The 13,948-nt window shown below is 42.7% G+C and overlaps 1 protein-coding gene and 1 long non-coding RNA gene across 2 annotated transcripts; one reads left to right on the top strand and one right to left on the bottom strand.

The window, feature by feature from the left end:
- Positions 1-1,852: 1,852 nt before the first annotated feature.
- On the top strand, positions 1,853-11,374 carry LOC123510565 (short-chain specific acyl-CoA dehydrogenase, mitochondrial-like). The gene is given in 10 exon segments (XM_045265842.1): positions 1,853-1,989; positions 4,737-4,918; positions 5,373-5,482; positions 5,767-5,918; positions 6,107-6,295; positions 6,700-6,780; positions 6,783-6,842; positions 7,330-7,457; positions 7,776-7,871; positions 10,848-11,374. Coding segments are annotated over 10 exon segments (1,278 nt in total). The 5' UTR covers positions 1,853-1,922; the 3' UTR covers positions 11,061-11,374.
- On the bottom strand, positions 11,067-13,465 carry LOC123510566. Its single transcript, XR_006676549.1, has 2 exons — positions 11,892-13,465; positions 11,067-11,638 (listed from the first exon to the last, which is right to left on the bottom strand). It is a non-coding gene; the product is annotated as an uncharacterized LOC123510566 (long non-coding RNA).
- Between the last annotated feature and the right edge of the window lie 483 nt (positions 13,466-13,948).

The following is a 13,948-nucleotide window of genomic DNA, read 5'->3' as shown; positions in this document are numbered from 1 at the left end:
GACTGCTCCTCATTATTCCCTATCTTGCATGACCTTGCTCATGTGACTCCTACCATTACTCGTATCATCTTGTTTACTTTCACCTGCTTTTTCTTTGGTTTTCAAGGATGCTTATGTGATAAAAGATATGTAGTAACTCAGATATCGTATTCTCAGCATTCCTGTGCACGTCTCATCTCACCTGCATAACACTCTCAGATGGAAGGTAGTGAGGATTTTCAAGGAAGTTCTCATGGTTATAGAAATTAATTAAATCTAAAAAAAAAAAAAAAAAACTTATGAGAAATAGTTAAACACACACACACACACACACACCCGGTAGCTCAGTGGTTAGAGCGCTGGCTTCACAAGCCAGAGGACCGGGGTTCGATTCCCCGGCCGGGTGGAGATATTTGGGTGTGTCTCCTTTCACGTGTAGCCCCTGTTCACCTAGCAGTGAGTAGGTACGGGATGTAAATCGAGGAGTTGTGACCTTGTTGTCCCGATGTGTGGTGTGTGCCTGGGGATCCGAAGATTGGAAATAATGAGCTCTGAGCTCATTCCGTAGGGTAACGTCTGGCTGTCTCGTCAGAGACTGCAGCAGATCAAACAGTGAAACACACACACACATATGGCATATTAAGATATTGTATGTGTGCAAGTAGATGAATAATTTAATATTCCATATATCTTACAAATGCAAGTGTAGTAAGAAAGAGCGACCCGTGCTATAAAGAATAATTTTGGTCTTCAACACAACATACTTTTGGCTTGGGTCAAGCCGTCAAGTCCCTAGCAGCGCCTCACCACAGCTGTCTGGGCATGGAGAGGGACTGGTGGCAAGTGTGGGTGGTAGAGGTGGAAAGGTGGAAGCGGAGAGGAAAGCCTGAGATAAGGTGAAAAGACTGCAATAAAGAACACGTTGGCTATTAGTAACTATAAGCAACCGCAGCGCCTCTACTTCTTTTTTATTTCCTTCTTTTTCTTGTGAGTTCTTCCGCTTTATATCGCTTCGTAGGTCCTGGTTTCCTCTAGTGTCCTGGTCTTGGTCCTTCCGCAGCCTGCAGAAGGAGAGAGGAAAGGGCACAAGGCAGGGAACACAACAATTTTCACGAACGTTTCCTCCACTCTTGCTCCAGAAACTCTTTGGCCGCACCTCTTATCGCCTATCTGTCTCTCTCCATCTCTCCTTGGCATAGGCCACGCACAATGAGGACTCCACTCTCTTCCTCCACCTCCTCCTAGTTTTCCAAATGTGTCATGTAGACCTATTATTAATGGTGTTAATACGAAATAGCAACAATGTTGAAAGAAATACAGCAGGCCGTTTCTGGGAAGAATCATGGGAAAAAGATTGCTCTTTTTACATGGCAAGAAACAAATAGTGGAGTAAAATTTCAGTGATTGGTGCTTTTTTCTATGTCCAGTGACATGAAATCACACATCATTCAATACAAAAGCGAGAGAGAGAGAGAGAATATTAATTAAAGTATATCTCTTATCATTTAATCATGGGGTCATACGCTGGGGGACGCGTTGCCTCACCTCCCCTATGGTGCCACTCCAGGCTGTCACGCCTTGCGAGTCTCCATGCAGGCTCTCCATCCCATGCCAAGTAACTCTCAGCAAGAGGCATCGACTTGCCGCAGCCATGAGTTCTGTGGATGTCTCGTTGGCTTCCTCCATGCTGGGTTATCTCTTTAGGAGACAACCCGATATGTAGGATCGGCTCCGGGTAGCGTGCCACATGCCTATAAAGTCGCAGTTGGCGTTGACGGACTATGCTGGTAATCGGCCTGAATCAGTCTTACGAAGGTATCTAGCACTAAATACATCAATTCACCTCTTCATATTGGTGTTCTCTTAGAGAGAGAGAAAACGAATTGAGAGATAAAGAAGAGCCGTAGCAAAGTCATATCATCATCATCAGGACAACAGACAAGATGGCAGCCCTCAATCAGCTGATGAGTTTCTCCCGAGCCTCATGCCGCCTTTCCTCCCTAACAAAAGGTACTGTCGCCTTGATACTCACCTAATTAACACTCAGCTGAGGTGTAATGAAGTGGACGGGGAAGAAAAGTGTATTAGTGCCCTGGTTCTCTTGATAGCAGTGTTGTGTAAGTGACCGTCCCTCTTGTTACTTAACTGGAGGATATTAGTAGATTTTAAGTAGTAGGAGTGTTTAGAAGGTTAGGTGTGAGGCAGTTAGGTGAGGTTAGTTGTTAGTACTTTACAAGAGGATAGGCTAGATTAAGGAGAGGCATGGTTAGATAAGATTAAGGAAGGGCGTCCAGCTATTATCTTACTGAAGGCAATACAGACCAAATTTACATATATATATCTTGATTAAAGCTACATGTGTTTGCTATTAATTTTAATTTCCTATGTAAGACTGGTACTGGCTGAGGGTGGCGCATTAATATATGTAAATGTCCACAAAAACCCCATTAAGTAAAGCCAGAATTACAGGAGAGTCTTGAGATCTCCCTTTTGAAAGAACGCAAGTCAAAGGAGAAAACACAGAAGCCGGCAGGGAGTTCCAGAGTTAACCAGTGAAAAGGATGAAAAATTTAGAGCAAAGGAACATAAAGGAAGCTTCAAGAAACCATTAGGCCTATACACTCCCTTTAAATACATGTACTTACTTCGGTAAATTTTTAGTTTAATACAATATCCCTTATCTCTACCATCACCCCTCCAACAAGCTTGGGGGCCTTTGGGGAATCGGGGGTTTTGGGTGGGGGAGACATATATGACTGATATATGGCTTTTTGAAAAATCTAAGGAAATTTCTTTACATATTTGAAGAATTTCCTTAAATCTAAGGATTTTTCCTTAAATCTAGGAAAATTTCTCCAAAACTAGGAAAATATCCCTAAATGTAGGGAAGTTTTACATAACAACCTTTCCCCTCTAGGACACTAACCTAACCCTAACATAAACCTAACCTAACGTACCCTAGATGGGAGGGCTGTACCCCCCTGGACCCCCCTATAACACTAACCTAACCCTAACATAAACTTAACCTAACCTAACCTAAACTAACATATCCTAGCGGTGGGGGTGCAGGCCCCCCAAACCTCCTTATAACACTAACCTAACATAAACCTAACCTAACCTAACCTAATGTATCCTAGCCGGGGTGATGCAGCCCCCCCGGAACCCCCCTAGAACACTAACCTAACCCTAACATAAACCTAACCTACCGTATCCTTGCTTTGGGGCTGCTTACCCCCCCCACACCAGTTCTCTTATAGATTGACACAATATGCCCTATCTCTACTAATAATACCCCTCCTCACAATACCTTAACGAAAGGTTGAAGGTCTTGGCTGTGGGACATCATCTTCTTGATTGTTGTTAATTTCACTGTCCTCCACGGGGACAGCAGGAGCGATGATTTCCCAGTAATCAAATTCATAACACTTACAACTAATGTCAACGGTGGCCATGGCTGAACTGCGCTCACAGATGTCTCTGTGCTTCGAGGCTCACCACAGCTTGCTGGACTTAGAGAAAACTTGCCGAACACCGCACATTCCCGAACCTATTGCAGCGTTATTATTCATTTGCAGGAGGTAGTGTAATTACTGAAAATGTAAATAACATAAGAAAGGAGGGAAGCTGCAAGAGGCTGCCAGGCCTATAGGAGGCAGTCCCAGTGTGCTTAATCTACCTAATTCCATCTATCTTCCCCATCCATGAATTTATCTAACCTTCTTTTAAAGCTCCCTATTGACTCAGGACTAACAACATGCCCACTGAGACTGTTCCACTCATCAACCACTCTGTTTGAAAACCAGTTCCTTCCCATTTCCTTCCTAAACCTGAATTTTTCAAGTTTAAACCCATTATTTCTGGTTCTGTCCCCGCTACTGATCCTAAGAACTACATTCATGTCCCCTTTGTTAAAACCCTTATACCACTTAAATACTTCTATCAAGTCTCCTCTTAACCTACGTCTCTCTAAGGAATGCAGACTAAGTTTTTTCAGTCTCTCTTCATAGGGAATATCCCTCATTCCCTGTATCCTTTTAGTCATCCTCCTTTGCACTGACTCCAATTGAGCTATGTCCTTCCTGTAATGTGGGGACCAGAATTGTACCGCATAGTCAAGATGTGGCCTGACCAGCGCCAAGTATAATTTTAGTATTACTTCGGGACTCCTGCTTTTAACACTTCTAAAGATGAAACCTAATACTCTATTCGCCTTATTTCTGGCCTCAATACATTGCTTCCTTGTACCGAGATCAGAGCTAACTATGACTCCTAAATCTTTCTCATACTTGGAACTTCCTAGTGCCACGTTATCTATTGTGTACCTATTGTTTGGATTATCTCTATCCACGCTCAGCACCCTGCACTTGTTAATATTGAACTGCATTAGCCATCTATCTGTCCATTCTTTCATTCTATCCAAGTCAGCCTGCAAATCCTTGGTTTCCGAATCGGACCTGATTAATCTACCTATCTTTGTGTTGTCCGCAAATTTACTGATATCACTATTAATTCCACTATTCAAGTTGTTGATATATATTAGAAATAATAATGGCCCTAAAACTGAGCCCTGTGGAACCCCACAAACTACATCTCCCCACTTGGAATTTGAACCATTAATTACTACGCTTAGTAAGAACAACAACCTAAGGGTGGCCAAAACTATCTAGAGTTTATTGTACTAAACTGTAACAGAACCCTTACTTCCACCAATCATTCATAAATTAGTCTAAGTTTTTTGATTGGTTATCTTTCCCCAGCATGGAGGGTGCCACCACAGATGTCAGCTGGCGCCCTGGGCAGTGTGCGTCATGTCTCTGAGCTGGTGGAGCTGCCAGAGACACACGAGATGCTGCGTAAGACCTGCAGGGATTTTGCCGAGGCGGAGCTACAGCCACATGCCGCAGCATTCGACAAGCAGGGCAAAGTGCCACAGGAGACGGTAACTAGCTGCTGTGTTTCTGTAGCAGTGTTCTTAGTGATAGCTACTGTGTTTCTGTTGTTGTGTTTTTCTTAATGGTAGCTGCTGTGTTCTCCCTAGTGGTACCTGCTGTGTTCTTCTTAGTGGTAGCTGCTGTGTTTCTTTTCCTAGTAATAAAAACACTGTTGTGTTTTTGTTACTATTACTATCTTATTTCACAAACTATGATCAAGAAAAGTAAGAGTTTTCATATTCTACATACGTAATTTGATATCAAACTGATATCAAACTGAGGAATCGTTGTATCTTATTTGTCAATCTGTGATCAAGAAATGTCAGAGTTTTCAAAGTATGCAATTGAAACTAAAGAATTACTGCATCCTGTCCACCATAGAATTATCTCTTCAGTAGATCTTATATTGTATCTTATAAATTTGACTTAAGGTGGTGAACTAATGAAGAATATGTGTTGCAGGTGAAGGCCATGGGTGACCTTGGCTTGCTGGCCCTGGCAACACCTGAGGACTATGGAGGCACCGGGATGGACTACCTGGCCTACGCTGTGGCTATGGAGGAGATCAGCAGGTGAGATAGCCTTGCTGTCACCCACACAGGGATGGCCACACTGTTCCCTTCATTTTTCAAGGAGGGCTGCAAACAGGGGCTGCCACATGTAGACTTAACAGCTTCTTGCAGCTTCCCTTATTTTCTTATGTTCTTGTGTTACTTTTTCAGAGGATTGTAGGGAATAATGAGCTTATTTTATTAAACAGAGATTGATGTTATGATAGGAATGTCCAGAAACTAGAAAATAGTGGAGTGTTTGTTGAACAATTACACTCTCTCTTAACATGGTTCTGTCTCACCAGAGGCTGTGCTTCTGCCGGAGTGATCATGAGTGTCAACAACTCCCTGTACATTGGCCCCATCCAGACGTTTGGCAGTGAGAAGCAGAAACATGATTTCATTGCTCCCTTTACCAATGGGGATCAAGTTGGGTGCTTTGCCCTCTCAGAGCCAGGTAGGATGGCAATGATCTCATTAGTGAGGCCTTGACTTCCCCAGTGAGTCCATCCATGCCATTTCCAATGTTAATTTTGTGCAAGTAAGATTTGAACATTTGAACATTGATTCCTAGCTGCTAGAAAACAAACAAGAACAGTGAATGATAATGAGAAGGAAATGTGAGTGACCAGTGGTTTCTTGCAGGTAATGGCAGTGATGCTGGTGCAGCATCCACCACAGCCAAGGAGGATGGCAGTAACTACATCCTGAATGGCACCAAGGCGTGGATCACCAATGGCTTTGAGTCCAAGGCAACTGTTGTCTTTGCCACCACGGACAAGGCCAAGAAGCACAAGGGCATCTCAGCTTTCATTGTGCCAAAGCCTTCTGAAGGTAAGTCTTGCTAGAAGTGTTGTCTTTTTGGGTATATATACGTAGTAATGAATTGATACTAAATATACATGGATTGTGCAGCTTTGGAGTGAAATAATAACAGCCAAGTCAGCAGGATATGAGTTGAAATATCAAGCCAAACGGAGGTATCTTTGTCGTTTCTTTTTTATACAAGAGGCCTCCTGACTAGAGACTATGCAGTGGAGTTTAGTATCCAGCTGAAACCTGTTTATGCCATCGAGAGAGGCTTTGTAGTGGATTTGTATAAGTTGATGGTCCTATAATGTTGAATAAACCAGGACATCATGTCTTATCTTTCAATGCACCAATGTAAACATACACCATCTGGATTTTTTTTCACACACGAGGTTCATATAAAAACAAAAGTGTCCTCTGTGCTGCAGGCCTGTCTCTGGGGAAGAAGGAGGATAAGCTGGGCATTCGTGGCTCCTCAACGTGTAATCTCATCTTTGAAGACTGTCAGGTCTCAAGGAGAATCTTCTTGGGCAGCCCGGCAATGGGTTCAAAATCGCTATGATGACTCTAGGTATTGGATCAAAGGTTCATTTCACTTCTTGCCTTACATTATTCTGTTTCTTGATATCTTAATTTCATTGTATGTTAAGAGAATACTCAAATAGAAGAAATTTACATGTTGATTCACAATTTCAAGATTAAATGTAGTTATTTTAATGAAGACAATGGTTTTCATTAGTGAAAAGAGGATGAACAGTGGATTTGATGTTTTTCTAAGATTTTGTAAGATCTGATATTGAGATAAGAAAAATGGGAACTAATTTTCATGCTTCTCATTACATTTTTTTTCCTTTTAACATTTCATTCTTTGGTGTACTAAACAACTTTATGGTCTTACATTTTTCCTTTAGGTGTTATAAAATTTTTGACAAATATTTCAATAAGTTTAATTTATTGCCCTTCAGTTTTTCCTTCTAACAATATCAATCTGCATACCACACCACACACTCACATGCACTCTGTTAGTACTCCTATAATTGACGCCTACATTGTTTCAGATGCCGGAAGGATAGGCATCGCTGGACAGGCCTTGGGGATTGCTCAAGCAGCCTTTGATTGTGCCATTGACTATGCTGGCAAGAGGATGGCATTCAACGCTCCGATTCTCAAGATGCAGACAATCCAGGTGAATGTTCTGAAGTTTTGCATCCTGTAGAAATTAATATATAACTGAATATCACCTATAAATGGCAGCTGAAATGAATTGATTGATAAGATCTTTTATTGTTACTGGGAGATGTGTATAGTCTGTTTTGGTTACCTTCTTAAAGCAAATGTCAGGCTGGTACATGGATTGACAGGCAGTGATAACCTTTACCACTAGACTCAACTTTTGGAATGGAATGATGAGATTGTTTTATTCATACAGTGCAGTGAGGTGTATACTCCTGTTTTGATTATTGTGTTTGGTGTGATGTTTTATGATCTGTGCTTGTCATTACAGCAAAAAATAGCAGATATGGCTGTGAGGATTGAGTCAGCTCGCCTGTTGACCTACAAAGCTGCTGCCCTCAAGGATGCAGGGAAACCATTTGGCAAGGTAACAGTCTCAGCTTCATGTACTAGAGTATCATTACACTACATCATGTCAGGGTTTGTAAAGCATCTGCTGGCAATGACTGAAGGCAGCAGCATACTTCATTCACTTAGTAAAGCTTTCATGGATTGGTGTTCCTTGTGATGTGTGGTTAAATTACATGGTTGTTTGTGCCTTACAGAGAAGTGATGTCTGCTGGTTAGTCCCTAGATTATATATATGATAATATTTTTTTGTCATCTTATCTTATTCACTTAGTTAATTGTATTTCTCATTTATTACAATGTTGATTAGTTTCATCTGTTTGCTTATATGTAAACTTTGGAATATTCAAATGTCAGACCAGCTCACAGTATCATTACTAGTTGCTTCTTAAAGGAATTCATGAATCTTAAGTTTGACAGAAGATTATGAATGGAGCAGATGACTGGTGTGAAAAGAACATTAGATCCATGAGGTGTATGAGTGGCTTTATCAAGCAAAGGAGAGTGGCTGTGTGTGACTGGTGAGTGTGAAGCAGCCTCAACATTTTCATGAGGAGTCTAATTCACATCTTCAATCGTTGAGTCTGGTAGATGGTGTAGCAGAGATGAAGCAGCTGCTCTTTAACACTGTGTCAGTGTTTTCCCCAGTGGGTGGAAGCACAACCTGGAGGTGCACTTTGTAGCCTGAGGGAATGTTAAAGGCTGCCAGTGTGTTCCTCTGCATCATAAAATGCAGTCATGAAGCAATCAGGATCCACTGGCTCCATTATTTTATTTGTGTGCTGAGACAGGACTTGCTGTTGCCTTGGCTATGCCTTTAAAGTGATTCTCAGTCTGGTATAAAGAAATGCAGCATCTTGAGCCTGCAACAGCTCTAAGCTTATTCTTACAGGATTGCATTATTGGCTGGTTCATTTGTTTCTGTAAGCCTCTATAGTGAGTCCCTGCCCATAGTGGCACATGCAGAACTCTTTGAGTGATGTACCCATAGGGTTTGCTGGTGCTGGTGTCCTCTAAAGGGGCTATCACACTGGCCTATGATATGTGGAACGCGGGCCATGGTTCTTGGTACGAAACCAGGAACACTATCACGCACAGGCTGCCCGCGTTCTTGCTATGCTAGGCAAACGGCTCACCAACCAAGACAAAGCCTAATCAAAATTAAACCAGAACAAAACCATGCTGCTTATATCTCAGCCTGTGCTTTGTCCTGGAACTGCATTTACACTTCCTCTTGTTGACAAAAAGTAAGTAAAAGAAACTAGAGAAAAGCTGAGACATGCACGACGGCAACTTTAGAGTCAGAGGTGGTTGCCATGAGCCCAAACTATCGACATGATATATATATATATATATATATATATATATATATATATATATATATATATATATATATATATATATATATATATATATATATATATATATATATATATATATATTACCTTTCTAAATTGATGAAATATTATTTAATATTCCAATATGAAAAATTTAGTCACATTCTTTTTAGTTTAAATAAAAGGTTTTTATTACATAATATATTATGTTTACTTTTCCATTGGGATAGCATACGTTGAACCGGGATGGATATGAATCCATCCCAACTTGGTTCCGCTAATCCCGGGTAAGTTCCAGCTATCTGGAGCAGATGTTCCTCGTTCCGCGTATCATAGGCCAGTGTGATAGGGCCTTAGGCACCTGCACTGGAAGATATGATGGATGGTAGGCTGCAGGTAGCATTCAACCACTGAACAACACCAGAGGAATAACTAGCTTCCAGGTGGAGTTAAATTCAGGAACTGGAGCTTAACACTGCCATGCATTGTCCTTCTAGCCACTCATCCCATGGCTCTGCTGTATGACATAGCTAATCCTCACACCAGGGCCCTGTTCCAAGATGCATGCAAAGTACAGCATGGGAGGGAGGCGGTGGCATAGTGGATAAGGTGGTGAGCGTGGGATGGGGCAGATGTCCATGCATAGGTTCGAATTCCACCACATACCGCCTTAAACTATACCATTTGTCAAGTGGTTTAAAGTTGCCTACATGTCACCATGATACCCAGGTTCTTGGTGGTTACACCAATGATGTGCTTGGGTGGTGATATGGGCTCTAATATGGCTACCCCTTTGAATAAAATTGTCTGCACCACTAATGGGTGGAAGTTGAACAGTGCTTCTTATAAATACTCTTTGAGTATACCTATAGGCGCTATAGGCCATAGCGTAAAAAAAAAAAAAAAAAAAGAGAAGAAATGTATCTGACATGTAACAGTCACATGACGAAAAGGATATATCAATGGGGTTTGACGATGTTTTTTGCGATCTCTGGCCCCGCACAACCTCAGGAGGTAGTATGCTTACCCCAGCAGGGGGGACAGTGTTTGATTGTCGAATCAATTCCGTTCATCTTTGTATAGTAATCCCTAAATCTCACAGGACTCTGTGACCTCTCTTTTCCTCTCCTTTACCTCCTTAAAAGCTTCATTTCTTCCATGAATAATGTCTACAGCATCGACAATAGGGTCATAAAAAGAGCTCATCTGTGATGCACAAGCAACATCTGACAATTTCTTCTGGCCAACCATTTTGGCTGGTGTCATGTGCTACTGATTGAAGCTTTTGATGCACAGACATCTGGGTAACTAAGTCCCAGACAGTGGGAGGGTGAAAAGGGGATGTAAGCCTGTCCCTGAACAGGCCCCAGTTGTGTGATAAGCACCAGTCCTCTCTCCCATAGAGGCCAGGAGGCTGAGATGTGAAGGAATGCTTGTGAATGCTCGTATGTCAACACTTCGTCTCAGGTTCTGGTGGGGTGCGAGCGTAGTACAAATGCATTGGTAGATCATTGAAGAAATCATCCCAAAGTTTGTGGAGCATTGAAAGGTTTTGCTTCTTCACTGATTGAGAGAACTAAAGGTTGGAAATTTGCATGTAATGTGATGTGATGTGACAGGATGAGCTTCTCTAAGAGATGTGATGCTTGCTTCCCCAGCTGGCAGCCATGGCCAAGCTGGCGGCCTCAGAAACAGCAACGTTCTGTGGTCACCAGTCCATCCAGATCCTGGGTGGCATGGGGTATGTGAGTGACATGCCGGCTGAGCGGCACTACCGTGACGCCCGCATCACAGAGATCTACGAGGGCACCTCTGAGATCCAGCGACTGGTGATAGCCGGCGCCCTCATCAAGGAGTACCAGGCTCTTTAACAGCAATTCATCTGTAAAGTTTATTTTCTTCAATTTTTAATTACATTTATGTGTGGTGAAAGTGTTGGCAGCTCACATTTAATTCATGTGAATGCTTACCCTGTCAATTGTACATATATACATAGCAACAAATATTTGGGTATACATAAGTAAGTATAATATGGGTATACATAGCTAATTGTAATTACTACTCATGCAACTTATCAATGCAATTGTACTCATGAATTTCATACATAGATAAGGGTGTGTTCCTAACACCAAATGGTAACAAATGAAATATTTTTGGTAAAACAGCAAATAAAATGAAGTGCACATGAATTCTTTTAGTTATGTAGACAGTCAGACTATGAGGGAGCACACAGGTACCCAGTGCTTGTGTGTTACTGACACTGTATATTGTAGACAACATCTGACAGCTACCCAAGGAACAAAAGTATTCACAGCAGTACATTCACACAGCAGTGAGTGACACACAGCTGCTGCTTGGTGTAATCCCGAGCTTGCCAGAGACCACTTGAGTCTCTTTTCTGCTGCATGCCCTGCCAAGATGCCCCAGCTGGTGTGGCGGGTTATGTGGCCTGTGGGAGGAATCATAGAAAATCTTATTTTGTAATTATATCAACAATCATAAGAGTGGAACTGAGTGGGTAACTCAGGCACGTGTTGGTAGGCATGGCATTATAATCTGGGCTTGTGAATTGGTCACTTCGAAATGAAAACCATTATAATTATCACAGTTAGTTGCGACGCCTCATTGGCCAATCAGTCTAGAAATCGATAAACAAGGCAATGAGTTTAATGTGGATAAAAACCGCTCAGTATTCTGGCTACCGTGCAACATCAGTGGAATGCCGAGTGCTGATGACCAGAGCAAGGCGCGGTGCATGGTCAGGCTGGAGTGTTTGTCCCAGCGTACTGAGTGGAGTGGAGTAGTTGCTCGGCGGGGAGATGTGGTGGTGATGGGGGTGGTGGAGGCTGTGCGGAGCGTGCGTGGTGACTTCGGCAATGTTTGCTTGACCGTGCTAAAGGAAAGAAGTGAACGATACGTGTTCGACAATCCACCATGTGAGGCTGCGGGCGGGACAGTCTTGGGCTTGGACACCACCACACACTATTCTGAAACATTTATGTCCTCACCTCGACTACTTCCAACAGATACGGACTTTCAAGGATGTTTTTACGTTTCTAGTAATGGATCAATAAGATTTTTACATTATTAACGGGAAACACTGGAAACTCAGCTGATATATTTTTTACCTTTAAAACAGTCTCGGTGAGAGCGAAGCGTTTCAAAATATAGGATTCACTCCCGCTTTACTTAGTGTTCTTCCTGAATCTTTCGTCCTCCTGGCTTGTTGACAGTCCACTAACGCAACGTAACATTTAGCTCTTCAGCAGATCAGAGGATGGGGATGACGGGAAAAAACACTGGGCGGGAATGTGGTTTGTTCTCGCCTGCTGGTTAATGACTGTACCTATCTCAGAACTGCTTCATGAGAGGTGAGCACTAAGATGTATGGCCTGGGATAGCTTGGTCTTTTTCCCTCATTATATCACGCTTTTAAACACTCGCTCATTTACATATCTGTACTGCCCTCTCTTCACTCATCCTCATGTCCATCACCCGCTTGTTTTTTGTTCATTCCTTCAGTGTCTTTCAGAGAGAGAGAGAGAGAGAGAGAGAGTCGCATAATCAAGTATTCAGGATGCAGGAAGATAATGATTTAAAAAGGGAGGGTTTTTTGTGTCTCATCAGGACTAATCTGTTTTCACTGGCCTCAAGACACAGCTGATATTGTACGATAAGGAATGTGCGTTAATTTACACGACTTCTCGATGCGTTAAACAGTCCCTGAGCGAGCAGAGGAAGAAAGGGAGATAAGGGAGCGGTCTCAAATTTGTTTTATTAATGGGGATGTGCGATAAGAGCTGCCTGCTGGTTCTAATAGGGTCTGAGGCGCTACTGAAGGGGTCTGGTGCCATGTTAGTGCTGACGGAGGGCGGAGATAGCTAGTGATTACATGAGACACACTATTAGGTTTATTTATGGGGATATTACATAGATTGCACATTAGCAAACTACATAGCTACGGAGAAACGGGATAAAGAAAGGGGAGGAAAATACAAATCGACTCAAGGCTTGGTTTTTTAGAAGATATATGCAAAATTATTACCTACTGTTAGACTAAGGAGAACAGGATAGAATATCTTGTGAAGGAGACTGCATTTTAATAGGCCATGAATTCATACTCGCTATTAAACCACAGAAAACAGGATGAAATAGAGTAAAAGAATGAAATCATATGAGAATAAGTTATAGGAGATTGATCTACTGAGCTACGTGCAGTTACCATTAGACTACCAGGGTATAGGTGGACGTCTTGAAAAAGTGGCGTTAGACATTGCACTCACCACTTATTCCGAGGGATACGACGCAGACCACTTCGCGCCCTTGGATGGAGAAAGATAGCGTCATTATCTCGCACAGGAATCCACACATTAGCATGTATTTAAACCCCACGAAACGCGCCCCTCATCTCCACGGGGTGCGGGGACAGGGTGGTGCTGGCCACTCCGCTCTCTCTCAGGGTACAGATTAAAGAAGCAGCGAACCTTAGGGGCGACTCATCAAGATGGGGCAAGCACTCATGAATATCAGGTGAAGGCAGTAAAACAAGGCTCCCTCCTGTATCGTCTTTACGAGGTGATCCGCGCGCGTCCATCACTCTTGGTATCAGCTCGTAACTCCCCAACACTGTGTAGTACATTTCCCTGGTGTGGGCTGGCTGGCTGGACGCGCCGGGCCGCCCTACAGAGAGTGGTGGTGGTGGTGGTGGTGGTGTGTGCCAGGCTGGGTGGCGGCGCGGTGTTATCTGCCTGTCATCTGT

This window comes from Portunus trituberculatus, chromosome 29 (assembly GCF_017591435.1).
Source record: "Portunus trituberculatus isolate SZX2019 chromosome 29, ASM1759143v1, whole genome shotgun sequence".
Lineage (NCBI taxonomy): Eukaryota > Metazoa > Arthropoda > Malacostraca > Decapoda > Portunidae > Portunus > Portunus trituberculatus.
This window is presented reverse-complemented; position numbering and strand designations above follow the sequence as displayed.